The sequence below is a fragment of the Loxodonta africana genome, chromosome 12 (genome assembly GCF_030014295.1).
Source record: "Loxodonta africana isolate mLoxAfr1 chromosome 12, mLoxAfr1.hap2, whole genome shotgun sequence".
Taxonomy (NCBI): Eukaryota; Metazoa; Chordata; class Mammalia; order Proboscidea; family Elephantidae; genus Loxodonta; species Loxodonta africana.
The window spans coordinates 3,277,532-3,301,969 of record NC_087353.1 but is presented as its reverse complement, the minus strand read 5'-3'; the positions used below and the strand labels follow the sequence as shown (position 1 = coordinate 3,301,969).

At 38.4% G+C, this 24,438-nt stretch overlaps 1 protein-coding gene across 1 annotated transcript in view; it reads right to left on the bottom strand.

Annotated features, from left to right (window-relative positions):
* CSMD1 (CUB and Sushi multiple domains 1) overlaps nt 1-24,438 on the bottom strand; it is a 1,768,974-nt gene that overhangs the window by 805,764 nt on the left and 938,772 nt on the right. Inside the window, exon 6 of the mRNA XM_064294928.1 lies at nt 5,376-5,488. Coding sequence (XP_064150998.1) covers nt 5,376-5,488 — 113 coding nt within the window. The remainder of the gene's footprint in view (nt 1-5,375; nt 5,489-24,438) is intronic.

Below are 24,438 nucleotides of genomic sequence, written 5' to 3'. Positions count from 1 at the left end.
TGAACATTCAGGCTATTTTTTATGTTTAGGCTATTATCAATAAAGCATCTATGAAGATTCTTTGCACATATCTTTCGTTGCACATGTTATGCATTTCTGTGGGTACGTACTCAAGAGGGGAATTGCTGGGTTCTGTGAATCTTTAGCATCCGTGGGTGATGCAAATGGTTAACATGCTCACTGCTCGCTGAAAGGTGAGCCGTTTGAGTTTACTCAGAAGCACCTTGGAAGAAAGAGTGGCAATTTACCTCTGAAAAAAGCAGACTTGGAAAACCCTGGGGGGCACAGTTCTACTCCGAAACTCCTGGAGTCACCCTGAGTCAGTATCAACGTAACGACAGTTGGTTTTGAGGAACGCTTATGTCAGCTTTATTTTTATTTTATTTTTTTTTATGTCAGCTTTATAGTACACAATTTTCCCAAGGAGCTGAACCAGTTCAGTTTTCTGCCGCCACCGCAAGAGAATAGTCTGCTCATTTCTGAGTTCTTTAAAATTTGGAATGTCAAGATATTAAGGAAGGAAGATATTAAGCACAAGGAAGATATTATTCCCGGTGCATAATGAGTGCTCTTATAATTCAGTGCGAGTTACAAAGCACTTGCCACTTTAAAAAAAAACTTACTAGATATCTACAGTTGTCCCGTGAGGGAGATATTATGATTCTTATTTTATAGAGTTAAAAAACAGTAAGACTCACAAGGTAGAAAAGATATTGGCTTCCTAAGTACTTAATGTGAGCAGCTTGGAACACGTAGATGGCCATCTTTTACAAAATACTAAAACTGTTAGGGTTAGCACTTTGCGAGATTCTTAGATAAAGAAATAGTGAACATATTTTTAGGGAAAGTGGTTATGTATTTTTGATTCGAGTGAAAGATTTATATTTATTAAAAGCCATTTTTTCTAGAAGTTTTAATAGCTACTTAGAGTTTACAAGATTATATGTCACTGATTTATTTTGACTGAGAGAATGGTTTACGTATCCATATCTATTTTACATGTTACTGTTTTGTGGTAGAAGAGAGTAAATGATGCCAAATTTAATAAATAATGTGCAAGAGCGCCATCTACAGGTTTTTCACCAGTCCTGCAGAGTAGTGGCGGTGGAGCCTAGGGAAGAGCGTGAGCAGTTGATTTCCTACATTTCTTCAACAAAAATTAATTGAGCACCTTCTAGGTGCCAGCTAATGGATCTATCTTCAGAGATTCTGTTCTAAAGGGAAAGATAAAAAGGTGCTTTGGCATCAGAATTTAGGTCCATGAACTCTCAGAAAAGCTTCCTGGTGGCAAAAACCACCTCTCAGGCAGAGCTCTGGCAGCTCGCTCATGCTGCAGATAATGAGGACATCGAAGAACGGGAAATGCACGAGGTTTACCCAAATTTGAATTAATTTGGGAAGCTGAAGCTTGCAATTATCCTAAGCGTGTTTTTAATAATATAGTCTTCATTTTATATAAAGGTGTTCATTTAAAAACAAAAAAAGGAAATCAAAAGTTGTGTAAATAGTTAAAATAAAAAGCAAACTAAATTATTGGTGTCAAGAAAAGTTTCACAGCCATACTCATGTTTTCTCCTGATTTATGAGACTGGTGTTCCCTATATGAACTAGACCTTTCTTACAAACACTTTCATTCAAAATGATTTATCAGCTAGGAAATCAATGGGAATTTCATTTTGTGTAAGTTGTGTTTTTATAAATAGCCAGGTAAGAATATATAAAACAGGTGTTCAATCCTTGTGTGGCTACTTAGTGGTAAAGAGGTTCTCACAGTTCAAGATTTAATACATATTTTTTAAAAAATTCATCTTGTAGACTTCAAAAATGTCTGGGTGATGGATTGTGCTAACAAGGCTCTTATTTAATTATAATTAATGATGGAGGCAACATATAAAGAATGGACTCAATTTTCAGCTGATTTAAAGAAATAATTTATCGTACGTACATCTATCACTCGATGAAAGCTCAATATATGTAGCAGTTTTTGCAAATATATCAAGTAGCATTTATGCATTTGAGCTTCTTTCGTTCACGAGGCTATTTTAAAAATTAATTTTTGGGGGGATAGCAACAATAGAGCACTTTTCCTTTTAAGTAAACCTTACTATTACTTTTGGCATAACTTGATTATAGGATTGAAGAGGTAAAAATCAAAAAAGACAGTGCAAGATCCAGGGTATAAATAATTTGCAGATGAAAGTGAAAAACATTAGGAAAGAGAAGAAAGAGGATCTTGTGGTAGCAGTTGTTTATTTGAGCAAGAAAAGCACCAAGTTAAAAAGAATGTATTCTTTGTTTTTACAAGTCATAAAAATTCCATCCATGCATCAATCTCTTGGATAAAGAAGCAATGCCTCTCGTGGAGGTAAACCACCAGAGGGCTGCATGAGCAGCGTAGGGCCCACAAGGGGTTTTTGTGGTAATTACAAACAATTTGCAATCATATTTACTCAAAGTAACACTGGTGGAATTTTTATATTCTTAACGGTATCAAGTGACCACAAATAATATGACCGCAGTAATGTCAACAAGGCAGTAAGTGTAGAACTTTTTTTTTTTTTTTTTAATGTTTCCTTCCTCCTCTGAATAACCTGAGACTCAGGTACTTTGCCAGAATATTTGAGATGACAGAAAATTAGCACTTGGTAAATACTCACCCCGCAGCTACTCTGCTGGAGAAACATGTGGGAGTCTGCTTCCATAAAGATTTATAGCCTTGGAAACCCTATGCGGCAGTTCTACTCTGGGGTATAGGGTCTTTATGGGTTGGAATTGACTTGGTGGTAAGGAGTATTATTACCCTTGTTCCTGTAGTTTTTCCAGAATGTTCCTCCACTATGTTTCCTTTTTTTGCAATTGTGTTGGTAATAACAATAGCTGGTTTTATTTTTTGAAGAGGAAACAAAAGCACTACACAAGTTGGGGCTTTCTGATACTGAATCTACGCAAATGGGGAGATTTATATGATTACTACATTTTTCTTATGTGACAGAAAAGTTTTCCATTTGCCTCAGAATGAATAACTGTGAGGCTGCCTAGTTGCAGAAAGATGGAAATCTGCCAGTTGTCAGTCATCAGTGGAATGGAGTCCAGTCACAGTCTAAGCTATTGCCCTGTCCCCTGTCTCGGGTTGTTCTAGCTGAGCTAGACATTACCCCAGCATCAGCAAAAACAGCCACCCTGTAGCTTCCATTCCTTGGTGATAGTTTTGCCCTCTGGAAACAGGAAAATAAATGTAGTGCCTTTCTGCATGGCATTTATCATGCTTCTTTTAAGTCTTCGAATGTTCCCTGTCACCGTCCTGATAGCTCTTCATCTGGTCAGTTTGCTTCTTAAAAGCATGGCATCCAGAGCTGAATCCAACCTTCCCTATACAGTACGCCTACACGCGTGGCTTTAGGCATGGTGTCTCCTGCTCAACGAAGCCTATGTGCCAATTGAAACACAAATTGGTGCTTCATCACACCACTTTATTGGGAAATTGAATAAGAATGTTCTAATATATTACCGTTAAGTAACGTTTATCCCTCCTTATATTTTTACATGCAAAACTTTCTACTCACCTCTCTTTAATTATACTGATTTATTTTATTAAATCATTAGCCTTGTGTTTGTAAAGGCAGATAAATGCAGGTCTGAGAAAGGAAAAGATCGGCCTTGCCTACATCCCAGAATAAGTGAAAAGAAATTAGTGTGACTTTTGTAAAGAGAGTAAAATGTCCAAAACCAAACCAAACCCACTGTTGTTGTGTGGGTTAGGACTCATATTCACCCTGTAGGACAGAGTAGAACTGTCCCAAAGAGTTTCCAAAGCTTTAAATCTTTACGGAGGCAGAATGCTACATCTTTCTCCCGCATGGGAGCTGGTGGGTTTGAACTACCAACCTTCCAGTTAGCAACCCAGAGCTTTAACCACTGGCCCACCAGGGCTCCCTGCGTGAAACTTCAGGGCAGTTAATTTACCATCAAAGGGAATAAAGGAGGGAACTTCATGGCAACCTCAGGAGTAACTGTGAGATGGGCAATGCTCCTGATAATGCATAAAATATATTTTGGTGAAACGAACATTGCCCCGGGTTCCAATGCAGGCATGCCCCAGGAGTAGGTAGCAAGCAAAAAATCTGGCCACTTCAGTGTGCGTTTCTTCAATGCAGCCTGTACTTAACTCCCTAAAAACTGTCTTATTTTTCTACTTGTCCGGGAGAATACTGTGAAAGAGTGACGGATTTTAAAATACGTTTAAGGTAAGAGATGTTCGTACACCAATTTGTGAAAATACTATTAAAGTGTCCTCAAGTAGCGCTAATGATTTTCTTTTGCGTTCTGCCTTCCGTGGAGTTATTAACAGAATTTCTTTCTGACTTACTAGTTTCTGGAGTACAGGAGTTGCAACAATTTCTCTGTTTTGAGGTCCAGTGCAGCGTGTGGCATCCTGACTGGCATGTGGCCGGCGCTCAGTGAATGTGGCCTTAACTGAACTGACATCCTCACGGTCATGATTCGGGGGAAGCTTGAGAAGCTAGTGTGGGGAGGAATCTTGCCTTAGAAAGAAGGAGATCTCTTTTTTGGCACAGTCATATGATTTTTTATTTGCAAATGCAAGTGGGATGGCTTTTCACTCTATTAATAAGGGATATTGATTATTAAAAAAAAATTGATTATTAGGAAAGTATAGGAACAAGTACAATACTATCTTACTGTAAACACTAAAAATTAGGTACAAAGAGAAAATTTCAGAATCAACTCTTCATTTTAGGGAATTAAAGACTATCCTTTTGGCTCAAATACAAAAAAATTAGCACGTTTCTATTGAGGTTCACTTGTGCATAAATAAAATCAGATAACTGGATTTATGTAGTGTGACCCATTTTCGGACTACAAGTGGTCTGATCTATTTACGCACTTCTGTGGAACCTATATTCTATATCACTCTTAGCTAGTGAAGTAAAGAAATAAACAGATGATTGTGGATTTTTACTGGTTAAATGAAACCAAGCTCATTGTCGTTGAGTCGATTCTGACCCATAGCGACCCTATAGGACAGAGTAGAACTGCCGCACAAGGTTTCCAAGGAATGACTGGTAGATTCAAACTGCTGCTGCATTTACTGGTTAGGTGTATGGATTTACAATAATGCTGATACAAATTTATTGATTAGTAAAGTTTAAGGAAAACAAGAAAATTTACTGTGTATGGTCACAGTAATTAAGCCTTGCTAATAAGTTAGCTGTTACCCATATAATTTCCAAACTTACCTGTTTGTATGATGGATATAAGGTATTTTCAAACTTATAGCTCTTGTTCCATCCTTAGCAAAAGAGTTCTAAAATTTCAGGACCCAAATCATTCTTTGTTATAAGGTATGTCATTCCTACCTTGAAACTGGGCATTAAATCCTTTGCGACGATGGTTACTGTCAGATGTGAAATGAAGTCGTAACCAATTCTTGCTACTGATGACAGGGGAAGGAAGGTTCATGCCGGTCAGCCTGAAAGAGAGAGGAAAAAATCTCCCTTGTAAACCTGAGGAGCAAAAGTCCTACATCAAGTCCTTTTCTAAAGGTGGACATTCTTCATTTCCGAGACGCTTAAGACCCAAGTCACTTATTACTTAGTGTTTAAGACTTAAAATCATTCAGGTATTTTTATCTTAGTCAAAGTATAAATGCTATATTTATCCTTGATAGAATTAAGGTTTTCACAAATATTTGATATTTCGATTCTTCTTTATTAAAAAAAAAATTTATTAGCGATGGGTAAATGTGAAGGCGTTCTTTTGATCTCATTTCTTTTCACGAAAACCTCAACCTACTAAGAATTCATAATGAAACTTTGGGGGGGATAAAAAAAAGGACCAGACAAATGATAAAACTCTGTTTCTGTCCAGTTGAACTCTCAGCAATTCTGATTAACTTAATTAACTTGTTGCTGTTAGGTGCCATTGAGTTGGCGCTGACTCATAGCGACCCTATGTGTAGTAAAAGGCAAGGAAATGTTTGTAATGCAGAATTCACACAAGGGCCTTCCCTGTTGAGGAGTATGCATGAGAACAATGATGAGTGATTATCAAAGAGGTAGGAAATGCAGAATCATTAAGTTTTAGTAAAGTAGTACATTAAGCACTGCTAAATCTTTTAAAAGCTTGATACAGTCACTCTATGGTTCTGTGGTTTAAAATTTCCAGTCCACTTTAGCTGCCAGAAATGATCTAGTAGTTTAATTCTTACTATGGTGAATTGAGAGACACCTGGGTGGCCCAAGCCTTTTCCTATCAACAGCTAACCTAAAGGCTGCCGGTTCAGGCCCACCGAGCAACTCCCCAGAACTGCTTCCATAGAGATTATGGCCAACTAGAAGGACCCCGGTGGTCACGGCCCCCAGACCTTCTGTTGGCCCAGGACAGGAACCATTCCCAAAGCCAACTCTTAAGACAGGGATTGGACTGGACAATGGGTTGGAGAGGGATGCTGGTGAGGAGTGAGCTTCTTGGATCAGGTGGACACTTGAGACTATGTTGGCATCTCCTGCCTGGAGGGGAGATGAGAGAGTGGAGGGGGTTAGAAGCTGGCAAAATGGACACAAAAAGAGAGAGTGGAGGGAGACAGCAGGCTGTCTCATTAGGGGGAGAGTAATTGGGAGTGTGTAGCAAGGTGTATATGGGTTTTTGTGTGAGAGACTGATTTGATTTGTAAACTTTCACTTGAAGCGCAATTAAAAAAAAAAAAAAAGATTACGGCCAAGAAAACCCTACCGAGCAGTTCTGCCTTGTCACATGGGGTCACCATGAGTCAGGAGGTCAGCTCCGTGGCAGCTAACAACAACGTGGTGAATTGAAAACTTTACATCACTACTAAAAAGAAAAGTGTCCTTGGACGGGAAAGCCCCTGGCAGTTAGAGGTACAAATGATAAACTAGGTTTGGGCCACTGGCATCAGCATCATTCGATCTGGGCTTCTTCAGGTGGAGGTTTATGTGCTGGGCCTGTTTCACCACCTGTGGCTGCACTGTCAGGTCATGGTTTCTGAACCTCAGTTTTCCAGTCTGTACTGGACGTGGAAATGTCCACCTTGCAGGATTCTAAGAGCTCACATGTGTGTATTTACGTCTATATTTACCTAAACTTATAAATATTCCTTAAGCACATTTGGTTATGAATTTTATAGATATAAAACCAATTATTTTGCATCTCAGTTGCCAAATCTATTTTTAAAATGAAGCTTATTAATACAGATCACGTCTGTGGGTTCAACCATCCTCTTTTAGCTGAAACCCCGAGGAACTCTGTGCTCTTTGTGGGTTTGCTATCAACACCACAGCTGCTCTTGGTCAAACAAGGAGATCTCATTTCTACGCGAAGCCTTTAGTAGCTACCAGTTGGCTACTTCCTCTGTTACCTGGAGAAAAAGCAGCGTCAAATTAAATATGTAGTCAAACTTTCTCATGTCAGGGTGTTCAATTTCAACTCTCAGGCTTCAAAATATGCAGTGTCCATTTAAAGTTAAAAGCCAAACCTTGACTGTAACAAATTGGAACAGCGTTTATGTCACTGTTAGAAATAATCTTCTGTAAGAGAAAATTCACTACTCAGATGTGCCTATTTACTTGGATTTATGTAGTACTGACTGGTGACAGTCTGACAGAGCTTACTCCAAGAAACATTATTCCAGTATTTTGTTTGAAGATGTTGTTTTGTTTTTCCTGGTGAGATTTTGTTACAAATTCTGTTAAAAATAGGTCACATAATGCTTTGCCTAACATTGAGAATGTCCAAGAGATAAGTAAATTTTGGACTTTAAAACCCAGAGTCTATCAGCTCACTTACATTTACTTACTAAAATTTTCGTAACTGAAATCCATGTTTATTTTGTCTTTAGTTTAAAATATATATATTTTCTTAGATTACTTTCTAGTGGTTGTTCTCACAAACAAGGTGAAATTGCATTTTAGTTGAGTACCAACAACTGTAGTTGTTCAAAAACCTCTCTTTAACCCCACATTTTCCAAATACCTACTGTCATGGATTGAATTGCATCCCCCCAAATCTGTCAGCTTGGCTAGGTCATGATTCCAATATTGTATAATTGGCTACCATTTTGTCATCTGATGTGATTTCCCTCTGTGTGGTAAATCCTATCACTATGAGGCAATGAGATACATTAGTGGCAGTTATATTGATAAGATCTACAAGATTAGAAAGTGTCTTAAGCCAGTCTCTTTTGAGATATAAAAGAGAGAAGTGAGCAGAGAGAGAGGGGGACCTCATACCACCAAGAAAGAAGCACTGGGACCAGAGTGCGTCCCTTGTACCCAGGGTTCCTGCACAGAGAAGCTCCTAGTTCAGGGGAAGATTAATGACAAGGACCTTCCTCCAGAGACAACAGAAAAAGCCTTCCCCTGGAGATGATGCCCTGAAACTCAGACTTCTAGCCTACTAGACTATGAGAGAATAAACTTCTGTTCGTTGAAGCCATTCACTTGTGGTATTTCTGTTATAGCAGCACTAAATAACCGAGACACCTACCAATAAAAATATCAGTTTTGCTTTAGTACAGGGATCAGCAAACCTTTCTACAAAGGTTAGATAGTAAATATTTTAGACTCTGTGGGTCATACCATCTCTGTTCTAAGCACTCAGCTCTGCCAGCACAGTGTGAAAACAGCCATACACAATACACAAAGGAACGGGAATGGTTGTGTTCCACTGACACTTGGTTTACGGTCACTGAAGTTTGGATTTCACATAATTTTTATGTGTGACAATATATTATTATTATTTGATGTTTTCTCAACCATGGTTTGCCTCTGCTCTAGTGCATACAAGGCAATTTGTAAAAATATGGAGCAGTAGGATAATTAGATGATGTATATCAACTTAGTGTAATTAAAGTTCCCCCCCCCAAAAAAAGCATACCTCCTGTGCAGATTCCTTTAATGCCATATCAAGTATAAAGACATTATAACAATTATATCATTCATTTTCCATTGTTATAGTCAAGCCCTGCAAATGACTCACACTCCAAAGTAGATTTATGTGTATGAATTTTTTTTTTCTTTTCTTGTTGTTGACAATATACACAGCAGAACATAAACCAAGTCAACCGTTTCTATATATACAACTCAGTGACATTGTTTACACTTTTTGAGTTGGGCAACCATTCTCATCCTCCTTTTCTGAGTTGTTCCTCTCCCATAAACATAAACTCACTGTTCCCTAAGTTTCTGATCTAACCTTTCGAGTTGCTGTTGTCAATTTGATGCCATACAGATTAAAAAAAAAAAAAAAATACAGATAGCTCTTAAAAAAGCAGCCTGGTGAGATCTGTGTTGGACTTCTAGTCTACAAATCTGTAAAATAACCAATTGTCTTATTTCAAGCCACCAAATTTGTACTTATACAATGTCTTAATGAATATTTTTTATTTTTTTTTTACTTTAAAAGAATCCCAAAAGAAAGGCAATATGGTAGAATATGTCATTGCTCTATATCTATTAAAAATGTTAGAGAATTGGTAGCTTAAATCCTTTCAACAGTTATCAATGATCAAACATCTAGCATTGTTTGAGCAAGATTTCCTAGAAGTTCTCCAAACTTACTAGCCAAAAAAATATATTTTTTAATGTGCTGTATTTGGTTTTCTAATAAGTAAATAGTTAGGGAGGTGAGAGGTGGATTGTGGGGCAAATAGTAGATATAGAAGATGAATAGTGGTTACAAGGTACAAAGCAGAAACCTTTTAAAGAGAAAGGAAGAAATATTGGTAGATATCAACAAGTACCCTTGTGTATTAATTCTTGGTACACTGACAATTTTCTCACTTGAACATATAAAAATAAAGGATACTTAATTGATGAAATCAAGTGGTAGCTACTGAGTCAAACAAATTTGGGGTTTAAAAATAAGAGTTGGAGGAAGAACCCCTCAAAGTAGGAGGTCGTGAAAGGGCCTTCCTAAGGGAATGGTTGACGAGTTTCATTTCTGGAAACTTTTCAAATAAGGTCAGAAAGCCCATAAAGAAGTACAGTGAGAATGTTGTACAGTCCTTTTAGATATGGTTAAACACGCTGATAATTATCACTGTTTTTCAAGAATGGCAAATGAAGCAATTTAATCTGTTGGCAAATTAATTTATTTCAAAAGGTTCAGAAGCTGTCTTCTCCACCTAGCTGTAAAAATAAATTTAGGTCTCAGAAGATACTTAAAGTTAAGATGACCTCCTGTGAGCTGAAACAGAACAGGCCAAGTCTGCTCCGTTTCTCCAAATAGCTTTACCATAAACGTTAGTTTCTATTTATAATCTATTCCTGACTTATTTTCTCACTTACCTCCTTCAGCCTCACTTTTCTCATATGTAATATAAGGGGGTTGAGCAAGTTGCTGTGAGAACTTAACAACTTTACTGCCCTGTATCTGTGACTCACGAATTTTACTTATATAACTTGAAAAATATAGTCAAATTATCATGGTAATTTTCTAAAATATCTTTGGAAATGCTAAGGGTTTTTAAAATAGCTTTGTTTGAGTATTTCTCTGACATTAAGTCAGGCTTCTTATGTCTTTAGGAAATCATGAAAATCTCTGGGGGTTTCTTTGTAGTTAAACCTCTTTAACTATGTTGACTAAGAAGCGGGAAAGCATCAGTACTATCAAGAAAGACATTAAATTATCTCGCCTCCCTAAGGACTCTAAGGAATTTAATAAACCTGCTGGTTTTAAGAGCCCGACTTCTTATGCATTTGGTGAGGAAGTCATTTAGAAATTGTGTTGTCTTTTCCTGTGCTCTGTGGACAAGCTATCGAGATGATTCATAGCGTGGTATTCCACTTATCTCTGTTTTGTCAAAATTAAATATTTTGATCAAAGAAAGAGTTCCTGACATGCATATTTCTAATTAGATGTTATTCGCCTTACAAGTAAAATGGACTGTCTTATTAACATTTACTGAGTTTATATTAGCATTCCAAGTTAGTACGGAGGACAGTGAGAAAAGTTGCAATGGAAGTAAAAAGTAGTTCTTCTCTTAGCAGCGGTGTCACTCAGGGGTGCAGATCCTACTAGGTAACACCAAAATGACTGTCTAAAAATTTTTGTGCAGTGTTTCAGCATGAATTCATTATTTTTTTAAAAAATCCCTGTAGTTATAGCAATTTTTTTTTGTAAACCAGCTTACATGTATTAATATACTTACAAGGCATAAAAATCTAGGCTAATTTACTTTTTCAAACTTCTAATGCACTCGGGTCAGAGCTGTCATTATTACCCAATTACAATGATGCTTCTAATCACGTGGTTTCATGTGAATGCACAGTTGTTTCCATTGCTCCTGGTGTTTTTGTAGTTTCTGATTTTGTCAAATTTTCTGGTGTTTGAGCTACAATATTGTGGTAATTAGTATGGGGGGCCACACCATGAATTATCACACTGGGTGATACCAACCCTAGTACCTTATCTGTCTCTTAGAAGAACTTGACAAGCGATGAATAGAAAAGCCATGTACATATGTGTCTGTGTACATACACTTACACCCATAAACAAATACATGTATGTGTACATGTATACTTTATATACCAATATTTCTAGAAATTTAATCTACAAGTTTTATGCACACGTATATGCCCTCTGGCAAAACAAAGCAAATCAAAATAAAACCCACAGCATAGTTAAAAGCATGTTACAGAAGACTTCTGTGTTAGAAAGTTCTTCCTTAATTAAAACTGATAATTTCTATTAGTCTTTTTCTTCACTTGGTGTAGCACTCATGATTTGCCTCTCATGTAGGTCTCCTTCCCCTCCTTTGCACCAATTTATCTCTCTTCAAGAATGAGCACATGGCTTAGTTACTTGGGTAATTGTTTGTTTCACGTCAGTCTTGCCTGTGAGACTTGAAGTCTGTCTTTTCCTCATTGTTTTCCTAGCACACAGCATAACCAAAACCCGTTGCTGTCCAGTCCATTCTGACTCACAGTGACCCTACAGGACAGAATAGAGCTGCCCCCTAGGGTTTCCACGGCTGTACATCTTTACGGAAGTGACAGCTGCATCTTTCTTCAGTGGAGTAGCTGGAGGGTTCAAACCCTCAGCCTTGCACTTAGCACAGTGCCTTGCATAAAGTAGGTGTTCTATAGACATTGGATAAAGAAACAGGATAAGTAACATTAAACACACTCATATGACCACACCCAAGTCCCATTTCACAAATTGAAAATTGCTATATAAAACCTTTCAGACCATAATGTGAGTTATTGGCTGAACAACATCTTTGGTGAATGAATTACATACTTTTACTGTGTTTATAGTAGAGAAATGGTGGTAGGAAAAGGACAGTGGCTTTATGTTTGCCCTGGGACCTAGGTCTCTGCATACATTCATACACAACTCCAAGGGTGTTATTCACACAGATTATAATTTCAATGGACTCCCCAGAGATTTAATGACCCAGCACCCTGACCGGACATATGGTCTCCTCTTACTTTAATAGTCCCTAAGGAGAGTCCAAGTGGCCATAACTCACCAAGTCCAGAAACATCCTCCATAGCCACTGTCCCTGGGCTTGTCCTTGGAGAATATTTAGTGCATAGCCACACCGTGTGCCATGGGTTTCTGGAGACATCAGCCTTTCAGGTGTGTAACTCTGACTGTGCCAAACACAGGCATGACTGGAGTGGATCCAAGAGAAGGCTCAGAGCGTGTGTATCTACCCTGGCTTCATAGATGCCTCTTCATCTTTAAATGTGTACACCATAAGCCATTCATTCCTATGTCCTGAAGAGTCAACCTCTCCAATATCTATACCTCTCCTTCCTTTTAACTACATATTGTTTATGCACTAGTCCGAACCCCTGCTGTTGAGTCAATTCTGACTCATAGTGACCCTACAGGACAGAGCAGAACTGCCCCATGGGGTGTCCAAGGCTGTAAATCTTCACAGAAGCAGACTGCCTCATCTTCCTCCCATGGAGTGGCCGGTGGGTTTTAATCATCAGCTTTTTGGTTAGCAGACAAGTGCTTTAACCACTGCACCACCAGGGCTCCTTGTTCTAGTCTAAGACTCTATTATCTTTACTTGTGCTATTGAAAAGTTCTCCAAATTTTATTTTTCCCTCCTGTACCCATGTATCCTATACTATTCTGAGAGCTACCATAAACAGGGGTGGATTAACCAGTTAGCAAGGCATTCACAGGCTTACAGGAAGGAAGGAACACCCGGGTTTACAGTAAGCAAGGAGTACTTGGGCTTAATTGTGTTTACTTGCTAATCTAGTGCATAAATTCACCTGTTTTTCATTACGTCAAAGACCTGGTGAAACTCATGTGAAACTGTGCACCACAGATTAGTAAGCAGGTACAAGTAAGCCCTTGCATACCTTTTTTATTAGGTAATCTGTCCATGACCATAAGCAAAATTTGATTCAGCTGATGCTTCTAAAAAACTAATGTGTCCCACTGAAGATACAGCTGTGAGTAACCAGACTTGGTTCCCGGTCTCAAGGCATACAGAAGAGTGACCTTGGGCAAGTGATGGCACATAGCACAAGTGCCACCAAATGGGGAATACAGGTTGTTTGAGCCATTTCTAATAGGGGGGATTTAACTATTCTTGCAGGCAAGATTCCCCTACAGAAGTAATATCTGATTTTTGGTTCATCAGGGAAGGGGTCTTAGAAAAGTATTTTTAAGCATTTTTGAGAACAGTAATTACCAAACGAAGACTGTGGAAAAGTCTAATCCAAATCATATCACTTTTCTAAAATAATGGCTCTGAATCACTTTGAGAAAGATGTCGAATTTCTTACCAGGGGACTGAAGACCCCCCAGGATATGACCCTAAACTACATTTCTTGTCTTATCTCTCATTACGGCCCTTCATGAAACCTATGTTTTGTCCACACAAGACTTTATGAATTGCCCCCTAAATTGTCATGTATGTTGATAGGTGCCTTTTTAGGTTTGTTTTTCAGTGCCTTTACGCCTTTGCAGCTCCCTATGTCCAGAATTCTTTTGCTCCCTTTCTAGTTATTTAAATGTTTATCAGATATCAAACCCTTCTGCAACAGATAGACGATCCAAACAACTTCCATTATTATTACGATTATTATGGAGAATTAACCATCTCTGCCTTCATAATCCTTTAGCATTTTCTTCCTATATTTTCATGGAAATCGTGACTGTTTGTATCACTGGCGGTTGTATGTATGTCTGCTTTCCCTGCTGAAGTGTAAACCCACTGAGGGTACAGCCGGCAAATCATTTACTTCCCTGTTCCTTGAAGCACTGTGCATACATTAAAGTCTCAATAGCAGTTTCTATGCTTTTGTTGTTGCTCATGACAAAACAACACTGAGCTCTCCAAAAACAAACCTAAGACTATAAAAAGTTAAGACTATTAAAAGAACGCTGTTTTTTAATCCTCTCATGCACTCTGACTCCCACCAGAGTCATGGTCTTCCAGGTATGAATTGACAAGGGAGCCAAATCTGGAATCTTCCTCTTATTATGCCTAGAATATCCATGGCCCTAAAGGGATGATGCAGGATTCAGGAGAGACAAGGAAAAAAATTGTTCCGTGTCAATGAAAGAGTGAGGGGAGGACAATAGAGCTTGTTAGAGATGAGGCACCTAGAGTCTAGTACAAGCTAGAGGGATTTGACTGAGGGTCATAAAAGTGCCCATGACTTTAACAAATCAAGCATTAGGGATTAACCCAAAAGGTCATGCAGAGAAGGCCATTTGGGAGAGGCTATGGCAAAGTTTGTCCTCTAAAGCTTATGGACTAAATATCAGGGAACTGCTCAGAACTCAAGCCTGGGAAATAGCTCAGGCGGACAAGTAATACGATGAAAACAGTCAAGAGACAACCAGCTGTGACAGGATTTTCTCTGTAGGAAAGTCCTTTGAGGCCTCTTGTCTTTACCTTTAATCTCTACTCAACTGATAAAGGAATGAAGCCAGCACTAACTTTCCTAGACTGGAGAGCTGTCACATGTCACCCTGGAAATCTTTTTTTGCCCTTTTAGGTATGAAATTAGTGTGGGAAGGATATAGCATTCAAAATCCTAGCTGTAACAAACTAGGCTGGATCTTAGTCAGTGATTTAGAGAACTAAACGACCAGTTCTAGTTCTTGTTCCTAATCTTTTGCCCTATCTAGTTCTTAGTTATGTTGTTTTACTATTGTTTGCAAAGACTAGTATCTGAGGTTGGCCAACAGGAAAAAAAAAAAAAAAATTCTTAGCCTCTTATTCTATTTGGCCATTCAAAGCAACTCAAGTTGATAGTAGGCATGGATAAGTAGTATTTTGTTGTTTTAAAAAATAAGATAGTATCTGTAAACACATAGATTTCAATAATAAGTGCATGCTTAGCCAATTCTCCAAGAATGACAGTAATGAAAAGAAAAATAAATGCAAGATGATATTGAATTTTTGGATCACTTACCATTTTTTCTTTGAGATGATTTTTGGTGATGTGTATTAAGACATTGTGAACAGTCTTTTCTCCTTAATCGGGTTAGGATCAATTCTTATCCTCGCACATTTAAGAGTCTCAAATATATCTACAATATGGTCTCACAATTCTGAAATACTTGATACATTGCCTTCTACCTTCTTTACCCAGAGAGTAAGATACTCCCGCTACATGACTGCCATTCCCATGTTAGGAGTTGAAGCCATGTCTAATGTCACCATACCAGACCCAAGGTGGAAAGAGCAGCAGCACTTGGTATCTCCCACTGACTCTGAAGCTCACGTGTCTCATTGTCTAACTACTGCAAGCCTAGCTAGACTCATGTCATGCATTGAATTGTGTCCCTTCAAAATATGTCTCAACTTGGCTAGGCCGTGATTCCCTGTATTGTTTTATTCTCCACCATTTTGTCATTTGATGTGGTTTTCCTAAGTGTTGTAAATCCTGTCTCTCTAATGTTACAAGATGGGATTAGTGGCAGTTATGTTGATGAGGCAGGACTCAATCTACAAGATTAGGTTGCATTTTAAGCCAATCTCTTTTGAGATATAAAAGAGGGAAGGTAGGAGAGAGACATAGGGACCTCATACCGCCAAGAAAGCAGTGCCAGGAAAAGAGTGCCTGCATTGGAGCCAGGGTTCCTGTGCTGAGAAGCTCCTAATCCGGAGGAAGATTGATGACAAGGACCTGCTCCCAGAGCTGACAGAGAGAGAATGCCTTCCCTTAGAGCTGGTGCCCTGAATTTGGAGTTCTAGCCTACTAGGCTGTGAGAGAATGAATTTGTCTTTGTTAAAGCCATCCGTTACGGAATTTCTGTTACAGCAGCACTAGATAGCTAAGACACCTCACATCAGCACAAATGGCCCTCAGGCTCAGGGCTGCAGCTGCTATTTTCCCAGCCGTTTAGATCTGTGGCTGTACCACTTACGGTCACACATGTCATCACATAAAGCAAGCTCCCTCTGCACACGGAGCTCTGGATAGAGGCTGAGGAGCCAGTAGAGCTCTCTTATGGAAGCCAACACACTTATTTCCCTACTTGCATATCTCTGAAATAACAGAGTCATTACAACACAAACCTTAGAGTCATGCTGACCTGTATTCAAATGTGGTTATGCTTCCTACCCGCTGGGTGACTGCAGGCATTTACTCAGCTCACCGGGACCCCAAGGGTCTCATCTGCATGAATACTCATTAGTACTACTGGAGACACTGTTGCTTTTCTCTCAAACATTCATTCATTTTGCACTTTCCTCATCCTAATGAATTTCAATTTTATCTGATACCCACTTCTATCCTTAGCATCCCATGTGATTTAGAGAAAGATAATTGCTACCCCATCCATGGCTCCGTGTGTGTGTATGCATACATACATACATACACACATATATAAATGTATTTGTGTGTGCATGTAATTTATATATGTAATATATAATATGTCTAATATGTATATTTTATATACATAATATTAGCTATATATAATACATTTATTTACCACGTTAGAAAGTTTCCAAAATTATTAGCATTCTTCCATTTCACAGTGATGATGAAAATACTGCCTCATTGGATGGTACACTATTGAAGTTTTCGAAATATGGAATGTTTTCTATTGGTCAAATGATGTTTAATGCATTGGGAATAAAAAATTGAATAGAACTTTGCCCCTAACTTTAAGAAGTTTACAGTCAGTCTAACTGAGGAACCAGATACGTAAACAGATTGCTGTGCTGCAGAAGTGCTGAGATAAAGGTGCACTCAGGAAGCCCTGACTGCACGGGAGGTGGCAGCTAGTCATAGACTGTGGGGTCAGGACAGCAGGGAAGGCTTCCTGCAGACAGTGACGCATAAATACTCAGTAAAAGTTGATACCGAAAAGAATGGAGAGATTAAGTAAGAACCCTGGGGGATACTTAAGGGACAAGTAAAAGAAGTGTCCTCCAAGAAGACTGAGAAGCAGTGAACAGAAAGGTAGAATTAATGCCCCAGAAGTGAAGGGGAAAGGGAATTTTAATAGAGAAGGAGGGTGAGCCAAGCAAAGGGAAAAGTGTGTAAATCTCACCTTCGTAGCTAACAGAATGGTGAGGATCAGCGTGAATCCAATTTCCAAAACGTGGGGTAGATTCAGCCTTCACCTTCCACTTCTCCAGCCTAGTCACCAGCTGCCCAAGCGGCACTCTCCTGACTCAAGTCACTCAGGGTTGCATCAGCACTCACGAGCTAGAGAGACACTTTTCTTCAGACCAGCTGCTCACTCAACATTGCTCTGATCCTGACCACGTGGAGCCGGGCAGAGCTCACAAGTTAGATGGACATGTTTTTTTCAGACTGTGAAATAGGCAGATGCCAGCCCCCGCTGGCTCTCACTGCCCCTAGGGGTTCATTGATTTGCTGGAATGACTCACAGGAGACTCTCATGGAGGGTACACTGTACTTACAGCTACAGATTTATTATAATCAAAAAAGATACAAACAAAGAGATGCAAAGGATGAGTCTGGGAGGGGTCCCAAGGGCCCACTCACTTAATAATCTGACCAAACTCAGTTCCTCTGGCATTCATAGCAGCTCATATTAAATACGTTTGGGAAATCCAAAACACCCAGATATTAAGAGGAATGTTATTTTAGACCAATCTATGTTCAGACATTTTTTTGATTGATTATATATTGTACTTAGGAAAAATTCTAACAGATTCTTTCTGAAGGTTTCCAGTTGTGAAATAAACAAGACATAAAACAGCATCAGAGAATTTTGATGAAAGTTGGATTGTCTCAGAACAAATGACAATCTACCAAAAAGTATAAGTTAAGTGCAATGCATCATGCAATAGAAACAGTAATTAATTATATTTTATTTTCACTTGTTTCATTGATAAGAGTTTTTAAGTGTTATGTTATTGGCCCTTTCCAGCCATTCTAGCAAACACATATAATTTGCTTATTAGTATGTGAGCCAAATCAGTATTCCACAAATTACTGGCATACTCTTTGTAATGGTAAAGGGTTGCACTAAGCAGTGCCAATGACTTTTGAAATAAATTATTCTCTTGAATGCTAATCTAGCAAAAACTCACAGAGGCTTTAGGAAATGGCGATCCTGGAGAAACGATTCTTGTAATAAGAGCCCATTTAGTATTTATTGCTTTTCAAGGACCTACTATGTATTGATGAAGATACCGGAAGAGTAGAAGAGTACAGATTGCTTTCTATGAAGCATCCTTACACCCCACCCTGCGGAAAGTTATCATAGACTGGCTGGAGAGCAAGTCTAGATAAATCAGAGTTGAGGGAAGCAATTAAATATATGAGTTTTCTTTATTGATAATTACAGAGTCGAACTAATTAAAAAACAATGAATTACTTGTATTTTATCCTTTGATATTTTTCTAAGAACTTTTAATATTTATAGAGATTCTAGTGATACTTAAACCATTTGAAGGCATATTATTCTAGTCAATTTGAATCTTTACTACGATTCTTCCCCGTCAGTCAGTAAAAACACAAGCCATAGTCAAACAGTGGTCTTTAGTTACAATAATCCAGAAAAAAAAAAAAAAAAAAAAACTTGTTAAAAGAAAGTAGTACCAAATGCGGATAAAAATATTCATTAAAGAATATATTAGTAAGCACTAATTGGCATAAGAAATAACCCAGATCCAGCTTAAAGTGACATACTGGATTATTTTTCCTTCCAAAACTAATGAGTAAACAGTAGATAGGAAAAACAACAGAAGATACAGAAAAGAATGTAAAAGCATTGAGATTAGGCACAATATTTTAGATATTTCTTATACATTTTTTTATACATAAATATTATATGATATATGGGTATAGTTATAAACGAGCATGCCATTTACAAATCTACTTTTTCTCCTTAAGATAACATTATGATTCTTTCTACATAAATATTTATAATCTGTGAAGTCTGTGTACTATCCCATTGAATGAATACGTTGTTGTTGTGTAGGTGCCATCAAGTTGTCTCCAATTCGTTGTTAGGTGCTGTAGAGTCCGTTCTGACTCATAGTGACCCTGCATACAACAGAAGAAAACACTGCCTCGTCCTGCACCGTACTCATAATCGTTGTTATGCTGGAGCCCATTGTTGCAGCCAGTGTCAGTCCATCTCCTTGAGGGTCTTCCTCTTTTTGCTGGCTCTCTACTTTACAAAGTATGATGTCCTTCTCCAGGGACTGATCCCTCCTGATAACATGTCCAGATTACATGAGATGAAGTCTTGTCATCTTTGCTTCCAAGAAGCACTCTTGTTTTACTTCTTTCAAGTCAGATTTGTTTGTTCTTCTGGTAGTCTGTGGTATACTCAATATTCTTTACCAACACCGTAATTTAAATGCCTCAATTCTTATTTGATCTTCCTTTTTCACTGTCCAGCTTTCACATGCATACATATAACATTACTTATTTAACCAATGTCCAGTGTTACAAATTGGTATTATTTCTGGTATTTTGATAAATTGTATAGTAAACCTCATTATGTTAAGTATTTTTTTTTTAAATAAATGTGTTTATTTCCTTAGGATCATCAACTTCCCAGAAGTTAAATTTATGCACTTTTTAAAGACTTTTTAAATACACCTTGCCAATTTGTTCTCTAAAAAAATAAATAAGTTTTGGGAAGAAGCATTTCAAAAGTACTCTATGAATTTATACTACAACATTTTTGCCCTTTTTATTTAGATCTAGCTCATCACCACCTTCTCTGTGAACTCTGAGCTTATATCTCTGTTTAGTTCTTGCTCTTATCAATGCATTGTTAATACATTGTCTACACTACTAGGTTAAAAGCTACCTGAGGCCATGATTTATATCATATTAGTATGCATTCCCTCTGCTGTAACTCATATAAAAACATATCTACATCTTGTTTTGTTTTTTATCCCTTGGTACAACTAAAATATTAGGACACATTAAGAGACTCCCTTAACACTTAGATGGAGTCCCTGGGGGGTGCAAATGGCTAAGCACTCAACTACTAGGCAAAAGGTCAGTGAGTCAAACCCACCTAGAGGCATCTTGGAGAACAGGCCTGGAATCTCCTTCCCAAAGGTCACAGCCTTGAACATTCTTTGGAGCAGTTCTACTCTGCGCAGATGAGGTTACCATGTGCCGGAATTGACTCGATGTCAACTAATAAGAACAACAACACACTTAGACCAACACCTGACTGTCAGTGTGTGGTACTGTGGTGGCTTGAGTGTTGCTATGATGCTGGAACTTTTTCCAATACCAGCAGGGCCACCCATGGTGGACAGATTTTAGCAGAGTTTCCAGGCTAAGAGATACTAGGAAGAAAGACTTGATGATCGACTTCCAAAAATTGGCCAGTGAAAACCTTATGGATCACAGCAGACTACTGTCTGATATAGTGCTGGAACATGGGACCCCTAGGCTGGAAGATACTCAAAATGCAGAGTGGTTGCAACAATGGACTTGAGCATACCAACAAGGGTGACACGGACCAACAAGGGTGACACGGGCCAACAAGGGTGACACGGACCAACGAGGATGACACGGACCAACGAGGATGACACGGACCAACGAGGATGACACGGGACAGGGCAGCATTTTGTTCGGTTGTACACAGGGTTACCATGAGTTGGAGCTGACTTGATGGCAACTAACAACAATAAGATGCTTAGAATGGCCATCAGAACAGGTCCTGATGGGATGATTGTTTTGAACTTTTCTTCTTTCGTGATTAACTGATTATCTCCAGCTCTTTGTGATCTATTAATTCATAAAATTATTGTTTGCTGTCAACATAATGGTAGCCTCATCAAAATGCAGATGAATTACTTTCTTATTTATATTCTCTCAACTGGTACATATTTAACAATTTATCTAAGAACAACTAAAATGTGGTATAACTCATTTTTTTTTTTTTCCTCAAAAATACTTTATAGAATTAGACCAATCTATTCCAAATTACCTGGTGAATTTCCTATTTCACTAGGAGGTAAACAGAGGGCTGCATTTCATTTGTTTGAAATCTCACCTGGGATTGTTAGTTTGGGCAATGTGACCATATTTGATGTGCATGTCTATGTATCCACTGGCTTAGTAGGACATCAAATTTTCAGGGTCTTGAAAGATTCTCTGCAAATTGTAGAAAAAAAATTCCAACATGAAGTTCTTAGGACTTGGAACATATTGAAAAAAAGAAAGAAAAATTTCACCTGTTTCATGGCCAGCTTGCTCTGGGTTTTGAAATCATATTTACTTCCCTTGAGCAGCTAGTTACTTGGAGTCTAGGTCCAGGAGTGTTACCTGTGCTGCTGAAAGCCCTGCTTCAAAATATTCTCCTTAGTCTGAGTCCACTCACGCAGTTTGTAGACAAAGAAGAACACTTTGAAATTCAGGCAGCTCTGCTTTGGGGTCGGCAAAAGCAACTTGAAAAGGAGAATTTCCATTCAAGATGGTTTTCACAGATGAGAGATGGACCCTTTTTCCACTTTGCTGGAGGAGGCAAACAGGTCTGTGTCAATTCGCCAACTTTCTTTCAAAATATCTGCTTCTTTTACACTTCTGTTATTTGAAAGGCTGAATAGCACTGCCAGGGCAGACACACACAGACTCTAAAGCCTCTGAGAGCTGAAGGATCAGGGACTCAAAAAGTCTTATTTGAGTGAAGTGAAGCAAAGCTTCCCTGAAATTCCCCAAGGAACACGGCAGAGATGGAGACGTGGAGCTGGCCCTGACCACCCACAGTAAAAACAAACCCAGACATCCGCTGCAGTGCACAAGGTAAAGTGTATTCAGATTACAGCATCACCTGTCTTCCCCTTCAGGAAAGACTCTAGGAACTCTTCGCTATGAGGGAAAGGGATTAATTGAGTGTATTCTCACTCGTCCACTCCCTGACCTTGTTCACCTTGTGCTACTCACTCCTAAATCTGACACAACCCTGATCTGACCCAGATGTGAAGAGGATAAAAATAGCCAGAAGGTAATTCAATAAGCCATGTAATATCTACAGAGTTTAAGCAATTACAGCATATATCCTATCCCAGACTGGTGAGAATCTGTACCTTTTTTAAATAGATCTAAAGAGGAACTTGCAGTACAAGCATCTGACCACGTCTTTCTACTATCGCTCTAGGCAGTTAATATCTGGATGGTTTTATGTAAGGACTCAAATTATAAGTGAACAGTTCCTTCTCTCTTTCTGTCCCCAGAAAGGAGAATATATAGAATTAAACTCATTCAACAAATATTCAGTAAACGTCTGGCCCATCAGGGCCTGCGGTAGCCAAGTACCGCGGAGCACTGCACGGTATGCGCTGGAAACATCTCAGAGCATCTGCCTCCCTCCCTCCTCCACATCACTTCCCTAAATGATTTCTCACTAATGGGTGTGATCGGTCAAAGCTTCAGATTCTTTACGCGTTATTTGGAGATGTAATAATACTTGCCTTATTGATTTTTAGCACAAAATAAGTGTGAGGAAAATTCTTTTTGCAGTTCATATTGAAGTCTTGACCTTATTACCTCTTTGCTGGATTATGGCAATACCATCTTGTTTGATTTTCCACTCTCTAAAAGTTACAATGATGATGATAATTATAATGGTGTTCATGATTATAACAGAAAATAATAGTTAAACCTAAACAAATACTATCCAAGTATCAAATCCTTAGGTGTCCTGGTGGTGCAGTGGTTAAAGCACTTGGCTGCTAACCGAGAGGTCGGTGGTTTGAACCCACCAGCCACTCCATGGGAGAAAGATGTGGCAATCTGCTTCTGTAAAGATTCACAGCTTTGGAACCCCTATGGGGCAACTCTACTCTGTCCTGTAGGGTTACTATGAGTGGGAATCGACTAGAAGACATTGCTTTTGTTTTTTAATCAATCAAACCCTTTTACTTGCTTTAAAAAAAACTTAATCTTTAAAATAACTTCATATAGCAATTGTTATTATTTTAGTTCTACACATGGAGAAACTAAAGCTCTGTGAGATTAAGTCATTTACTAAATGTTACAAAGTTAATAGGCTGGGCTGGGATTAAACCCACATCTTTAAACTCTTAACTCTTTTACTATACAGTTGCTTATCTACCAAAACTATATTTAACTCTAGCTCTTCAGCTATTTTCCTAAAATAAAGATTGAGTCATGCTATTTCTTATAGAAATGTACACTGCTTATCTCCTCTAAGACCTTGAGAATAAATTTACCATCCTTAGAATATCATCTAAAACCTTTCCTAACCTGGCCCCACCTGACCCTCCAAACTTATGTTTCTCTATTTCTTATCTACGAAGATTTGGCTCAAATGCCACCTTCTCTAAATCTCTAAATTCTTACAGGCTCCCTAATCGGAACCGAGTTTTAGTAGAATGTATGAAAAACATTTTTTATTTTTTTATAGTTCATTAGGCTTTGGAACAGGGCTTGTTCTTCTCTTGGGTATACGCTATGAAAATTTGAACCCAGGCGCTATAAGCATGATTTCTTCACTGTATCTCCTTGATGCCTAAGATGGTGCTTTGTTGTCTCATTCATAGGACACAGGGAAGGTTGAATAAATAAATGGTTGGATGTCACATAAATGAATTAGTATTAACCATTTACTTCCTTTTTGGGCTGTCAGAACACCAGTTTTCTGTTTTCTCCCAAACGATCGTCTGCAGCTCTGAACCTAATTCAAATTCTCACTATCCCTTTTGAACTCTGGAACACATAGCTGGACACTATTGAAAAAAATCAGTTTAATCAGTGCTAAGAGTGAAAAAGAATTTTGATTTCTACCTGTTAGATCAAAATTTTAACTTGTCAAAATTATATTTAATATTCAAATGTATAAAATACAAGTTAAAAAAGAACAACACTGCCATCAAGTTGATTCTAACTCATATCCTACAGGACAGAGTAGAACTGCCCCATAGGGTTTCCAAGGAGCAGCTGGTGGATTTGAACTGCCGACCATTGGGTTAGCAGCTCAGCTCTTAACCACTGGGCC